Source organism: Spodoptera frugiperda, chromosome 20, assembly GCF_023101765.2.
Source record: "Spodoptera frugiperda isolate SF20-4 chromosome 20, AGI-APGP_CSIRO_Sfru_2.0, whole genome shotgun sequence".
Classification (NCBI taxonomy): domain Eukaryota; kingdom Metazoa; phylum Arthropoda; class Insecta; order Lepidoptera; family Noctuidae; genus Spodoptera; species Spodoptera frugiperda.
The window spans coordinates 8518840-8535559 of NC_064231.1; the positions used below are offsets into that span (position 1 = coordinate 8518840).

General features: G+C 36.6%; 1 protein-coding gene across 12 annotated transcripts in view; it reads left to right on the plus strand.

Moving 5' to 3' along the window:
* The window catches only part of LOC118280701 (cAMP-specific 3',5'-cyclic phosphodiesterase), a 548393-nt gene that overhangs the window by 356651 nt on the left and 175022 nt on the right, over positions 1-16720 (plus strand). For 2 of the 12 annotated variants that reach the window (XM_035601074.2, XM_050701299.1), the window contains exon 2: positions 3484-3730. The exons of 8 other annotated variants lie outside the window; for them this stretch is intronic. In XM_035601074.2, the coding sequence (XP_035456967.1) occupies positions 3582-3730 (149 nt within the window). In that variant the 5' untranslated portion in view covers positions 3484-3581. The remainder of the gene's footprint in view (positions 1-3483; positions 3731-16720) is intronic. 2 more of the 12 variants (XM_035601082.2, XM_050701300.1) reach the window with 1 other exon arrangement.

Consider the following 16720-nt stretch of genomic DNA (forward strand, 5'->3'; position numbering starts at 1 on the left):
AGTACACCAGGCACCGCAGGCTCCGTATCCGCCCTCCAGACGCGGAGATTAGAGAGGCGGAGTTGTACGAGGGGTACAAGGTGGCGAAGGCCGCCCTCAAGGCGGAGATTTGGCGGGCTAAGGAGGAAGCCCGCCGGCAGATGCTGGAGACTCTGAACAGAGATCCATGGGGGCGCCCCTATCGGATGGTGCGTGATAAGCTCCGCACGTGGGCTCCCCCACTGACTCAGAGTCTCCGGCCAGAGGTCGTAGAGGAAGTAGTCGGCACCTTGTTCCCCCGACTACGGAGGGGTTTTACCCCTCCATCTATGACTCCGCCCCCTGCGGTTCCCAATGCGGGTCACAGTGACGACGACGACGACATCGTTCCGGAGGTGACCGAGGCAGAATTGAGAGCGGCGGTGCGCCGGATGGGCGCCAAGAACACCGCCCCAGGACCCGATGGCCTGCATGGCAAGGCGTGGGTCCTGGCCTCAGAGGCTCTCAGGCCTCGATTAATCGGTCTCTACAGCGCATGCATGGAGAGGGGCCAGTTCCCACTTCAGTGGAAGACGGGAAAACTGGTCCTCGTGAAGAAGCCGGGGCGCCCTGCGGACTCTCCGTCCGCGTACCGGCCCATTGTGCTGCTCGACGAGGTGGGAAAAGTCTTCGAAAGGATAATTTCGAACCGCCTCGTCGCGCACTTGTCCGGAATTGGGCCGGACCTCGCGGATGGCCAGTTCGGCTTCCGCAGAGGGCGCTCCACGGTGGACGCCATCATGCGCGTAAGGGACCTCACGACGGGGACTGCAGTGTCCAGGGGTAAGGTCGTAGTGGCGGTGTCTCTGGACATCGCCAACGCCTTCAACTCCCTACCCTGGAGCTGCATACTGGAGGCACTCCGGTATCACCGGGTGCCTACCTACCTCCGTCGTATAATCGAGGCTTACCTGACAGACAGGTATGTTATATACCCCGGTCACCAGGGCGAATGGAAACGGCGAGAGATGTCGCGCGGTGTTCCACAGGGTTCGGTTTTGGGACCGCTCCTGTGGAATATCGGTTACGACTGGGTGCTGCGCACCGACCTCCCGAACGGCGTCGACGTAATTTGCTACGCCGACGATACGCTAGTGCTAGCGCACGGGAGGTCGCACCAGGCGGCGGCCAACTTAATGGCGAGAGCGGTTGCGACAGTAGTTGAAAGGATCCGGCAATTGGGACTCGAGGTGGCGCTCCACAAGTCCGAGGCCATGTGCTTTCATGGCCGCGGGAACGCGCCACCTCCGGGTGGGTCCCAAATAACGGCGGGAGGAGTTTCCATCGGCGTCGAGACGACGATGAAGTACCTAGGACTCGTCCTCGACAGTCGATGGAACTTCGTGGAACACTTTCGACGTTTGGCTCCTAAGTTGGAACGGACGGGGGCTGCGCTTAAGCGGCTCCTGCCAAACCTCGGGGGCCAAATGCCTCCTGCCGGAGGTTGTACGCGGGGATCGTGCGATCCATGGCCCTCTACGGCGCCCCTGTGTGGGCGCCGAACCTGATGCGGCGGCCAGCTCGGGCGCTGCTCACATCTCAGAGGGTCATGGCCATCCGGGTGATCCGTGGATATCGCACGATCTCCGGGGAGGCGGCGAACCTCCTTGCCGGATTACCGCCGTGGGATTTGGAGGCGAAGGTGCTCGCGCACGTGTTCAGTTTGCGCGCCGACGCGTGCCGCCGGGGCGAAACTCCACTGCCGCGCCAGATCAGTGCGTGGCGGGACGAGCTCCGGCGCGATCTCATGGCGGAATGGCAGCAACGACTGTCGCAACCGAGGGCTGGGCTCGCTGTCATCGCAGCGGTAAGTCCCCTCTTTGAGGAGTGGCTAGAGAGGCGCCACGGCGTCCTCACCTACCGCCTGACGCAGGTGCTTACCGGACATGGGAGTTTCGGTAGGTTCCTGTTCCTTATTGGGCGGGAGGAAACGCCCGGGTGTCATCACTGCGAGGACCGCCCGGAGGACACGGTAGAACATACGGTGGCGGTGTGCCCTGCGTGGGCTGAGCACCGCCAAGTCCTCAGGGATGTGGTCGGCGACGGCGACCTCTCGCGCCCGGCACTGGTTCAGGCCATGGTGCGGAGCGAGAGGGACTGGGATGCCGTCTCCTCTTTCTGCGAAGCAGTCATGCTAGCTAAGGAGGAGGCGGGGCGCGTGAGAGAACAAACCTCCTCACGCCCCAGCCGTCGCGAGAGACACTCCGGGCGTCGGGGATCGCGGGACGATCTCCGGCCACCGTAAGTGCGGGCCTGCGGGCGGCGAGTAAGGGTAGCTCACCGCCCGAACAGAACCAGACCCGTGCGTACGGCGCGTAGCGTTCCGCGCGCGCCTCAAAGAGCCATCAGACCACCACAGATGGGGCCCAGTAGGGCTGATGCCTGATCCGGAGCTGCGGACTACCTAGCGGGTTTACCGGGGCTCCGGCTCGAAAAGCAGGAGAAGGAACGGGGTGGTTTTTAGTCAGTAAGAGTCTGACACTCCCTCTCGCCTCGCCCAAGGTGGGAGAAGTCATTGGATGATTTTCCCCCTGAAAAAAAAAAAAAAAAAAAAAAAAAATCTCAGTATATTTATTCATTGTTAATTTAAACAAATGTAACAAAAGGTAGTTTGCTCACGAACTTCACTGCCTTCCCGAAATGAAAGGATCCCTTAAGGGAACAAATTAATATGTTTTGGGACCTACTACCCATTTCGAAGTTCCTGTAATCAAGAAAGGGTGTATTTTAATATTGTTGTGAATATTTCTATCAAATTTGTATAATAGAGTTTTAAACTTATAATGGTAGAATAAATAGAAGGCCAGATTAAATATAAATATTAGATGTACTGAGTGTAAAAAATGAAAAACAATTTTCATTTAAAATTATATAATTAGCTACATACAAATAAATCATTATACTTCTCTCTCCTATGATTTTCTTCAATAGGTTGAGTTAGTATTTTATTAGGACCAGCTTCTAATAATGGGTATACATAGGATTCAAGGTTCTGTCATTTTAATTAGAATTCGACGACACTAATGCTCCATAAAATAATTCAATACCATCTTTAAAATCTTTAAAACTAATACTGAAACGTACTGTAACGTATACGTACTTTTCGCTAATAGACTATTTTTTGTGTATTCTACAAAAATCTTAAACTCTATTAGTAGTTGTAAAATTCATAAAAACTAACTAAATCAATTTAATCCTAATTATTTCTTTTAAGAGAAACTCAAAACTGTTAACCACTGGCTTCTTTGTCAAAATTACTAAAATTAAGCACCTAGACTTTCATCGCTTTTGAACATAGCGCTCATTATACACAAAGTATTTTCATTTTACTTTTTGTAACGATACTTAGATTAAGAAAATATGTACTTAAATAACGTATTTTTATACCATTAAATCTAATGTTTTGATTTCTTTAAGCCCGTTATTTTACTACGTAATAAGTTACCATAAAATAATTTTCTCTAGTTCTACAATACAAGTTGCTACAATGTAACACAATTTAAAACAGCGACATCTAGGATTCAGTGCCAACACTTCGTGCCCTCGATACGAACCAAAGGACTATGTTGCCAATCGCAGAAACCGACGATGGCGCCACCTCAAAAATATCGATGAGTGCGCGGCACCGACGAACCCGTGACCGAGTCGTCACGGCTGAAATGCGCGCCGTGCGACGTCGTCGGGGTTGGACTGTAGTGGGCTCGGAAACTAGGTAAGTACGAGCTCCGCCACTAGATGACGCTTTCATCAAGTTTCGCATATACAAGAAAATTACGTCTAAACTACTCTTGAAACCTAACTACAACATTTATTTAAGGCTCTTTAAAGTAATAACGGCATTATATTTAATTAATGAACAAAAAGTCTGAAGCTGGTACGAGTAAATGTAACGGACAAAAAATATTGTTACAAAATTATGGCCGCGAGCTAAAAATTCAATTAACTTTTAGTTGTTTATAAATAAAGCAAGCTTATTATAAAGAGGGCGTGAGATAAATACATCGTTTTTCTTTATCAACGTCCGACTTTATGTAGGGGCAGCTTTTGGTAGCGCCATAATTGGCAATTAGTTGGGCCCGTGGGCCATGTTGAGAACACTACAACAGTTTCATCCGCTAAATGTTTATTTGAAAAAGTTTTACATCTAGCCCGGGTCTTAAATTGTAAAGGCCTGTGTATAAATGGGCCGTACATAATGCGTTATTTTTTTCCTTGTGTTTTGTGTGTACCTTTTGAATTGGGTCACAATTTCGAAAGTTTGTTTTTTTATGGGATCAATATTTTATTGGTTTTCCATAAACAAAGGGTGTGGAAATTTGTGTTGGTAATAAAGAGTGCTATTCTTAACGTTGCATGTTTATTTTCATTATCTTTATTATTTCTAACAACATTCTAGGTACTTCTACAGGGTTCAACGTAATTTGTTCTGAGGGCAATACACACGTTTGTGCAAAGATTATTAAGGTAAAGAACCTAGATGTTTGTTCAGAACATCTACATAATTTCCAATGAATTTACTCTCTATGAATTATGAGATGGAATAATAATTTTATACTTTAATTTAAACAAACATAAAGATGAAACTCGTTTAACCGATGTGGTTATAAAACTTAAACATGTTTAAACTTAATTAATTTTCTTTGTAAACACGATTTACGTTCTTATGTTGTCTGGATAAAAACTATAATACAGAAGCAATGTTTTTTATAAAAGGTTTGATAGACAACTATGAAAGGTTTTACAAAGCTAAGTTATTACACGCTTTACTTGACATAATCTCAAAGGAGTTGGGAAAGATTTGTTAGCAAAGAAGTCGTGAGTTCGCTGACGCTTGTCTAATACAAATATGTGTGTATTGATCTTATATCGGTTATTTATGTGATGTACTTCTTTTTAATGATACATGTCTTACAAAATGGTAAATAAAATTGTCATAGTTTTTTTTTATCGGGTTCTCGACTCGTTTTATATAGCTTGAAACTGGTCGTTGCGTGAGTAAACCGATAATATAATAATTAATATTGCTATAGATGTAAAAAGTATATTTCTTAAAGCGTTATTAGATTATGAAAACATTGTTTCAGTAATATTTAGGAATTAATTTTCACTTAATTTGTTATTTTTATTATAATCTGTATTTAAATGTAGGTAAGTACTAGACTAATAAATCTTTTAACAATGTAAAATTTAACCTAATCACAACTTGACCATAATTGGAGAACAAAAATTTGAAGAAACGAATTTTTATTATTTTCATGGTCCACCTAAAATAAAAGAGAATTGATAACGACTCGAGAGAGTCAAGCCAAATAGATTTTGAAAGAAGTTCGGTTAAACTTAAATACTTTTAAAAGAAAAGTAAGTCTTTTGGGAAATTCAATACATAAAGTTCGAAGGTAGAATTTTATTGTGAGGATATTTTTTATGCATTTCACCTCTATTAAAACAGTTGGGTGACAGTTAAACGATATTTACCTACTTAGACTATGAAAGCAAAATACTTGGCCGTTTATACATGTTTATATAATTGAATTGGTCACATAAATAAAAAGATGGATTGTTTTACTATTGGACATACTTTTATGGGTAGAAGTACATATAGCATACTTTTTTATCGTGAGTTCTTTAATGGAGTTCGTTTAAAGGTAAGGTTATTCCTTCTCTATTTATTTTTGTCCTCACTTATTACCATTTATTAAGTGACCAATAAAGCAGAAAATTCAGGAAAATACTCCAACTTTAAATAACGCAATTCAATAAGGTAAACGGCCCTCAAGAGGCATATATATAGGCGACGCCAAAGCTCCATATTTTAAAGAAGTCATTTAATTAAGAATGTTTTAAAATTCAACGTTAACTTAACTTTTTAATAACGGTAACATTTATTTTAATAATTGTACTTTTTAACTGATTATTTTATTAAAAATGATATCATCTTATTAAGACTAGAAAGTCATTAGTTTAGAAAATACTTTAAAAGATTAAGTCTGTTCAGTATAAAAAATAAGTATGCTACGCAAAGCCTACGAGGTACTACACAGGTGCTACGAAAGAGCTACAAGTGTGCTACGCGATAATGCGGACCCTACGCGTCGTAGCAAATGATCGAACGATATTAAAATAATATTTCCCTACTACTGTAATAGTTTTAATAATATTCAAATGTAAGAATAATATTATAATCTAACAAAAGTATTTCTAGTGAAACCGCAAATAGGTTTGGAATTACAGTTTTATGTTTCTAAAGTTTTACAGTTAAATAAACGTTACTGACATATAATTGTATGTATATTGTATGAATTTCAATATAAATGGATTATCCCGTGTATAATGCTCTCTCACCTCATTGCCACATTCACAAAAGATTTTCGTTTCGTAAATTAAACTTTTACTCTTCAAATACCCTTCAAGATAAGCTGAGAAAGAGTACCAAATTTTTATAAAGCTACAACGTACGTTTTATATTAAACCGGATTTTCTTAAACATACAAGAATTTGTTTTTGTTAGTACACGTGCTCTTTATTGAGTGCGCTTTCCGTTCGACGGAACAATATTATGTTAATTTCAATATTTTTACATGGCTCACTTTTAACTTGGGAGATAAAATAATAAAGATGATGATGAAGGATGTACACTGTATCCTGAATTTGTAGGTAAATTTTATATAAGGAATATAATATATAAGTAAATATAAATATATAAGGAATATACAATCTACCTATAGATTCACTGTACTCTTTTTAAAAGATGGCAACATACTTGTGAATGTGATTTGCCTGGTACTACGTTTATCCATAGGTATCCATACACAGCAATGCTTACCATCAAAATAATGATCCATTCTGTTGCCCCATGTGCAATATGAAACAACTATAATTATACGCAATAACGTCAAGTTTTCAGTAACAAAAACTAAACATACGAAGTTCTGCAAAATATTAAAGGAAAATTCAAATCGATGATAAAAAAGGCCATTCAATTTTCGTTAGTGCTTGCCATCACATCACGTAGATGTTTGTAAACAAGAAAATATGTACACGAGCGTGTCGGTTCGAGAAGTTTCCATTGTCTTCATATACTGGAACATTCTGGGAAATTGAACGCTATAAAGTATTCAAGTCTGAGTAAAACCGTACTCGATCAACAGCTGCAAACTTTCCCTGCAATGTTTTATCTTGGTGTATTACCAACGGTTCACTGACTTCGCATTCTGGATACATTAATATGTTGTGTTACTTTATGTATGTATGTACCAAAAATGTTTTGAAAAAACATGTGTTCATTTTCCAAACAAACGAATTGAGGATACCAAATGGTTATTAGTTTTATCAAAGCGATAATTCATGTTCATATTTTTGGAAAATTAAAAGATTCATCAAATCAATTCATCGGTTGTTTGATTTCAGATATTCGTTAACCATCTCTCTAAAAACTTTAAGACTGTTTATATCTTCAAAAGAAATAAAGTACATTTCAGATAAAAGGCTATTACGGTTAACTATCTCAGTATATACGACACATTTGAGTTTTCCTTCTAGTTGTCAAATATGAACATCAATGACGTTGTTCATCTCTAATCGATATAATCCAGGAAGCATCTCATCCAGCCTGGCATGAAAATAAAACCGTTTCCCTCATACAGAAGTTACCTGTCGAACGGATTAAAAGATTTATTTGTTGCGCTGATGGGATTTTGGGATTATACCTGCCTCGTTATATGGACTTCAGCCATATAGGTACCATTGCTATTACATATTTTTCTATACGTTTTTTTTTGATACATTTTCAACATACCTATTGATATGTATGTATACAGATAATATTTTAGTTTTCTAAGTTTTACGAGCTTGGTAGAAATTATTCATTTATAGCTTAATGAGTGGATCTATTTAAAAAAAATAGAATTAAGTTCTGAATATGACTGAATATTCAGACATTCGTATCACACACCCACACACACAAAACTCAAACATCACTGAAAATCTTTCACCAAAACATTATTACAATAACATTATCTCTCATTCCAAACAGGTTAGTCATTACTAACGTATTATACCTAAATACTCCAATCCTCGTCGAGTCAAAGTTGGAGACGTTCACATGTTCAATTGTTCATACCTGACGCGTTTCCACGATTCGTCACCAGCTTCGGTTCGGGTGACGAACGATAAGCCCCGGGCTGTTGGCAACTTGCCCTCACGGATATAGAAAGAGACATTATTGCGTCGTATCGCACACCCGTCTCTATAGACGATGCTGATGTGCTAGGAAATGCGATAAGAGAGCAGATGAGTATTAAGATTCGAATTAAGATATAGTTGGGTAAGGTTTAGTGCTAGATCTACTGGGACACGTTTAAATCTAAAATGCATTCGATAAGTTGCTGAGTCAAATTAAGTATCCAGTAAACATGTCTACTAGTTAACTAATTCAATTTAGACCAGATTCTTACTTAAATACTACACATTAGGTCTATCTCCGTATGGGAGAAGAGCAAATACACAGAATCCAAGGTGGTATTATACACGCACCAATCGTCTCAAGTCAAGACTTCACAGACCGTTATAAATTTTGTATTTTTGCTTTGACTACAATCTTGATCAATAGCAATTCTCACTTAAGATTATACCAATAAGTCAAAATTTCTTAAACAGAAGCGTTGAACATTTTAACAGTCTGTAAGTTCAATTAAATGTTCAATCGATGTTCATTGAATCTGCCCTTTATGATTACGTGTCAGCGACGCACCCTGGGGCCTAATGTTTCATAGTTACAAAAACTGTGTTACTAAGATCTATTATGATATTATTCATTACTAAATTAATGTATACCTAGTATGTATTTTCATAGTTCTTTATTAGCTATATAAATTGTCTTGAAGCCAAAAGTCGAATAGATAAACAAAACGTCATTCGAAAACCAATGTTTCGAATTTCACTATTAAAATGTGGTCGACTTCTGTCGGGTATTGACAGTACGATCTGAAATCCGTGTTGATCCAAAACTCAAAATACATTAATATAGATGTAACTATTTAATATTAAATCAATCGATAGATGAATGAAGACGATGAGACTAAAGGTACGCGTCCACAGGTCCGCATTGTACGCATCACACGCAACGGATTTTAGTTTGTCTTGTATAGAAACTCATACAACTGCGTCCACTGATTCGCATCGTACGGACCGCATCATCGGCAATACCTACATGCGATGCGTACTGATGACGTCATACGGAATACGAATGAAGCATACGATGCCGATCTGTGGACGCTCACCTTAAAACGCCATGATAAACCTACGCAACACCGACTTGATAAACAAAACTTACCTAACACTACAATAATATATGTATATATATACATAGTATATGTCTGTCTATGTTTACAGCGAATAATTACTATCAGAGCATCAGTAAATAAAGTGTTCATCAACATTAATGAGCCGGTAATGATGACAATTTGTTACAAGCTAAGGCTAATTCGACGATTAGTATTCTTACTAGATAATGATAATACATATAATTTGGCAACTAAATAGTTGTTTGAATGCACACATGTGGTTCGTTGGTAAAACGGCCATATTGAATTGCCTGAGACACGTTTGGAACGAGTGTTGATGAATTTTGGCGACGACACGAGTTTTGTATTATCGTTTTGTAATTATGTGACGTAATGTGATGTAATCTCGTGGTCGTTTTTTGCATATTGTAGTACACTGGTGATATACACTTTAAAGATTTGAAGATTCAGTTTGTAGTCTGAAGATTCATTTCAAAATAAATCTACATAGATATTTTAATTGTTATTTTATAACAATAAATTGTGTTTTAACCCTTTGTAAATACAGTTCCATTTTCAAATAAAACATGACCTTTTACAATAAAAGTTATTAATTCTCTTTCTCATCAATAACATCTGGTTTCTCCTCGTGTATTTAAACGAAGTGTTGTAATATTTCTAGAGACGATTCACTGGCACGTCTCGGCTCACCATTTGTTTCGGGAACTTTCCAAAACTTCAGAGAAACAAGGTCAATATTACAAGATTTGGGCGGATCGGGCCGACGACAAGCCAATGTCGTTATTGTTTTACTAGGTACTTTGTTATAGAAGAAAAATAAATAATATCTTATCTGAAAATCTGACGATAAATGTCTTTTCTTTTCATGCTATGTCAGATGGTTGAAATTCCATGAATTTCTTTGTATCTTAGAAACCGTATTAAATGTTCATAAAAATATTTTTAACTCTTTGCTCATTGAAATTGGAGAATACTAAATATTTATTCGATAGGAGCAAAAAAGTAACACAATTTCCAATGCTTTATAATTCATCCTACATCTATAAATCAGTTGGTTGGTTACTTTAATCCAATATTACATTATGGAGCAATACATTGCATAATTTTCTCAAAATAATTTAAAATTTGCATAACTATCTGACTCACATGAAAAGACGATTTATTTCCAGAAATCAATCATTGAACTGACTTTATGATGAGACATGTTAAATTGCGAAACATCACTTAATAATAAATAGAACATCTGACATTGATGAAATGATTAAAAACAGAGTTAGTAAACATACACGTGTTTACATCATCAGCTAGTACATTACACACACATGTAGCCAATAACATTTATTTCTTTATAAATAGGATGATATTGCAGAAAGAAATACAATAGGATTAATAATGTTTTTGTTCCATAAACAACTATAGACCAGATTTCATACATCTTGAGCCTAAGAATAAAATACATAAATATACATACATAGTTATTATTTTAGACATTATTATATTGTAGGCCTGACTTCAAAAACTAGCCTATCCACTTGACAAAACTTTATAAGAATACAGAACATTAGTTCTCCTACACTTACCTTGTAGTTTAATCAAACTGTGACCTATTCATACTCAAATTAACAAACTATAAACCTCCACCAATCGTTCATGATTTCATCCCACACAATATTAGTTAACAAACGTCGTACAACGTTTTGACGGGACTCCCAGATTGACACGACACATGTCTGTCACTCATTTGTCAGTTGTTTAGAACATTGCAAGCGTATTATCAATGCATGCTGCATTTTGTAACACTCAATTTAAACTATGCTAATGGACTGTTCTGCTAATTTTCGAAATTACGTCATTTCTAATGTAAGTTCGTGGAAATGTATTGTTGTCACTTATCTTACGATGAGTGATTGGCATCTGAATAATATTGTTTTTATCTTTTTGTTAAATTCTTAATAATGAATATTTTACTTTACGGAAAATAAAGGCACTATCGTTTTTAAAATGTATTGAATAGCTACGTACTGGAGTACCACCTTTATATGAATAACAAAACCATATGCAAATACGATATACGAAACAAACAAACGTCTAAAACAATACGAAACCGAACTAAGACGGTCCTTTACGAAATTTTTCAAAGTTGGAGCAAAAATTCCGATCGTATTTCCAATAAAGTTAGTGACCCAGATTTGTGACGTCCGGGCAAGCCATGCCACGACCGTCCCCGACCACGCGGCCGTGCCCGGACATTTGTTACAGTAATGCCCAGGTGTCGGTAAATTCATACAAGAGTGAAATTCGAGAGTTCAGTCGCGAGCCTGCCGAGTTTTTCTAACGCAATTTATCAGAGGGCGGCAATTTTACATTTTGAATTATGGTTGGGTTATTTTGTATTATATTCTGTTTTTTGGTTATGTCCTTTACTTTGTATTAATTTTTCCAGGTGAGGTACTATGTACTGAACTCCTATGTAAATACTAGACATGAGAAATCTTTACAACTATGAACAAGTGATATGTTAATGATGGCTAATTAAACTTTTGTTTTAGTTTTGCCATAAAAAAGAATGCGTTTAAAAATATCTCAATAAAAACTAATACTTTACTTTGATTTAGAATTGAATCGCATCGTAGACTTCATAGAACAATCGCGCTTAACAAATATACAGCAGTTAAATTTTATTGTCAAATTAATTCGATGTTTGGGGCGCCCTAATAGGGTAATAAAGCCGGCTTTGGAGCTAACTGTTCGTTAATGATAACAATATAATGTTGTTTAAAGTATCGGCAATTTATCACTTACATTCATCTCTAAAGTACTTCGAACAAAGGTTTAACGATGTCGGTCGATATAATATTGAATATTTTTTGTCTAACTTTAGCCTCATACGAAAATCTTGTAGGACTTGAAGAGCTTTTATTGAATATTTAATTTTGTTTGTAACCAATAGCGAAAAGTTTTGATATACAAGATTTGATACGCTTGGGAATCGTGCGGAAATTTAGTACATACGAACCCACTACGCAAGGGATTAGCCCATTAATGTAGATTCTGTATTTACCTTAGCTGAATTGGTAGTTCCAAATTTTTGAAGTTGTTTTTCTTGCGATAGCAACCGTGGCTTTTGTTCTTTCGGATTCATTAATGTAGGTACTTATTCAGTCATTTTATAGCTCAAATCATTGTGGAGCTAGAAATAATTAGGCTTAGATATTTAAATGAGAGCTTTAAATATTCTGGGCCAACAATATTCAATTCGCAACGTTTAACAAATATGGCTTTAAGTTTACCTTCATTCTGAAATTCAGCGTTCATAGTGCTAATGTTGTCTGTTGAGGTAGAACAATTAAGACTTCTCAACTAAAGTCTAGAATTAGTCACAGAAAGTTAAGAAGGTTATTTGCTATTTTAATACTTCTTTAAATCAGTGAGTAAAGTTTAAGAAATCTAAACAGACAGAAAAATACTGGTTAATTTATATTATACATATGTATGTCTTTCATCATATTTTAATTGTTTAATGGAATAATTTTAGAAATAAATGAATTACTGTTTCAATTGAGATTTAAAACATAATCAACATTTTTGAAAAACACATTTGCATTCAATAATTTCGTGATGAAGTAAAGAAAATCGTGTAGTACTAAATCGATTTCTTTTCAGTCTTTCCTCTGTTCAACCCTATTATAACAGCTATTGTATGTTCCTCCTGTTCCAATATCATGAAATAAGCTAAATCTGCAGCATTACCCTGGATTTTCCATAACCAATATGGTTTAGCGTAATAGGACATTGATTAAAATATGATGAGGTACTTTCTCAGTAACTATAAATAAAATAATAAAAGGAAAGCAGATTACATCTATATATTAATACGTGATGCAAAAACTTTCGGAACCTTTTCACGAAAATTGCGCGGACGTAGGAGCATAAAATTTGGTACACTTATAGTTTATGTGTAGGAGAAGTGAAAAATGCTAATATTTTTCAAAAATAATGCTTATAAAGTACATTAAATCAATAAATAAAACATTACACACACTACCATGCATAGCATCGTATTTGACAAAATGTCAAAATTGACAGACATTGCGATGATAATCTCACGTCTCATATGAAAAGAGGTTTCTCATTGAAGGAGGTTTGGTTATTCATGATCCGCCGGAATATATTAGTTTGAATTTCACAAAACTAATAGCAATTTGTTAAATAAAAATTATCCTTGAATGTATGGAAAGTGGTATTGTAAATTAAATCGTATATGGTCGACCACTAGGCGACCACTAGTATATAATAATATGACCTTTCTTGAAATATTTTTTCACGCTTGAATCAATAAAATCATTGTTAGTAAGGTAAGTTCCTTTACTTAAATGATGAAAGTATATTTTAAAAATACTTTGAATATTTTTGCAATCAATATTAAAATATGACTGTTCCGTTTTATTTGACTGATTAAATCGAACAATAAATGCCATTTTGGAGATGGATTGAATGACTCAAAATGACCCATAACCACAAATATATTTTCCTTCACTTTTGCGACCAAGAAATAAAATAACTCCACCGTATTTTGTCAAAGACTTCAAAATCCTCAGCATCCTCGTCTGAAACTACAACATGGTTAAAGAACAGTTAACTAGTCGCTCACTATCGGGATCCATAGAAGCGTCGAAGTTTGTTTGAAGCAAGCGAGTTCTACTTTGTACTCCATTCTATGTCCCCGTACTAACGACTGAGAACTTTAAAACTACTATCTTACTTGCTATATTTACTTGAAATCTTTCTAACTTTTGTTAATACTCGTATGTTTGTGTACCTGATGATAGATATATATAAAGTATAAAGATGTATCTTTACCTATACATTAAAGATTTATCACAACTCTTTAGTTATGATAAATTTTTCACCACTAAATCAGAAAATTATGACAAGAGATATGCATTGATTGACATATTTTTGAAATGAATACAATCTAGAGTCAATAGAATTAATGCACAATTTTCTCTTTTATATATCGATGTATCTTTGAAAGTCTATTGGTTAAAAGGAGGCTTGTGTTAAAAGTTAAAATAGTTGCTAATCTTACAATCTATAATAGTATTACTCTAAAAACCAACTAACTGTTTTTTTCAAAATCAGGCTTTATAATCTAGTTCTTAATCCAACATCAATCGTTGCTTTTTTACAATCAAAACCCCTTTCACAAAAATCTCACGCATAAATCGGATAGACTGTTATTTGTAAGCGCTTTAACAGAAGGACATGGACTTTATATTTGTTATAAAGTAAACGTGGCTCCACACTATTCTATACAGTCGAGTTCTTCTGTCCATTGTACTTTGTTTAGCTTTAAAACGAGTCGAGAGACTGGCCATAAAGAAACACAATCTTTCACGATACAAATCCAATTTTACAACTGAATAAAATCTTTCATAGAACATTTGTACACATTTTTCCTTTTGATATTTTTTTCATGGATTTAGTTGTATCACTTTTGTATTTTTGTGTAAAAGGGTTCACCTTCTGTCATTTTTCTCACGCTTCAACACTTAAACTGAAAACCTTTTTTAGGTGTCATTAATTGAAAAGGTTGAGTGTGCATTAATTAAGTACCCTTTTGCAATAAAATGCCTATCTATTAATACTTGTACAGCTTCCAATCGGTTGTAATCTCTTCGATCGGATTGAAAGACTTTTAATAAGGCTTCCAAGTTTTTTACTTGACTCACAATGGAGTTTCTTATCGTTTGTCACTATTTGATTCATCCCTTTCTGCTTCTTGACAACTTGTAACTCGGTCATTAAAAATGGTAAATATATTAAAAATACAATTTACAATTTGCACAATCTTTTTTTTTACGTTACTCTACACAAACATACGGTACAATTTCACATACACATGACACCCAAACCTGAAACAACAATTTGTGTATCACACTAAGTGATAAACAGTGAAGGAAACGAAACCGCTATACGTTGTACGACAGCCAGTTACCCAGCTACCGCTTCAATCGTGCAATCGTTACGCCAATCGTGCAATAGATGGACTGCTCACGCTTACTCATTTATATGAAATACATACATGACTTGAAATTCTTCACGAAAATTTCAAATATAAACACTACATAGTAACTATTTACGTAAACTCGTGTATAAAATTGTTACACTGATGTTATCGTTATTTATTACTGTTTTTTTATATTATCGCGATATCGTACCGCGTGTACTCAAACCGTTATCTCTGTTATCAACATGTCTGCCGCTACTTATTTGAATGTAAGCTTATGTAAATGATACAATCTGTGTGTGAATCATATATGTTTAATTAATTTTGTTTATAAACATTATCTTTCATTTTGTTCTTTGACCTTTGGAGTTTGGGTTAGTCATTTGTATTTTGTGACTAACTGATGTACGAATTACATAAGAAAATGTGACACACAGAATATTTATTGCTACTTTGCGTCGGCACAGCTTCATAGCACAGCTACATAGCTGACTGACTGATTTGACTGCACGGTTGGTGCGGTGGCTGGGCAACTGGCTGCCGTGCAACGGGTAGCGGGTTCGATTCCCGCACGGAGCAACTCTTTGTATGATTCACAAATTGTTGTTTCGGGTCTGGGTGTCATGTGTATGTGAACTTGTATGTTTGTAAACGCACCCACGACACAGGAGAAAATCCTAGTGTGGGGAAACGTTTTTTTTTTTAAATAAAAAAAGCTTTGTGGAAACGGTTACATATAGTTTCACAGCTTAGTTATTACATCTTCGTAGCATAACTATATACCAAATCTCTGGTGGAAAACTGCCTGCCTGACTAAAGCCTGGACTTATATCATATCCAATTTCAATTCACTCTTTATATATAATTGACTGATACTTAATAAGATACTATTGTAGCATAAATAACTTCACAACTAAATTAACAAAAACATATTTCACAACATTCGCAAATGCATTTAAACGGTTTCACACAAATTAACCGCATAACCTAACTGAATTAACCAAAGTAATTAACGTGGACAAACCACAGTGTGACTAATAATTTCGTAAATATCAAATGTAAACGGACCAAAGAACAAAACGTGGAAAAGGGGACAACTCAAACGATTCATACCATTTACTTTTTAAAAAGGTCCACATTTCGCATTGTTTTATTTCTCTTTGATCATGAAATGAATAAATAATTAGTCCTTTAATTAGGATTAGAGAATTTTAGACCTTAATACCTGTGTCAACGTGGTTGTTTTTCCTTGAAATGTAAGGTAGAGTTATTATCCTGCCAATTTTTTACATCAGTACGTACTAAGTATTGTATAAGTATTTTTTATTGTATGTATAAAACCTTTAGAGTACCTACTACTGATATATCTCAAGACCAAATATGATAATAT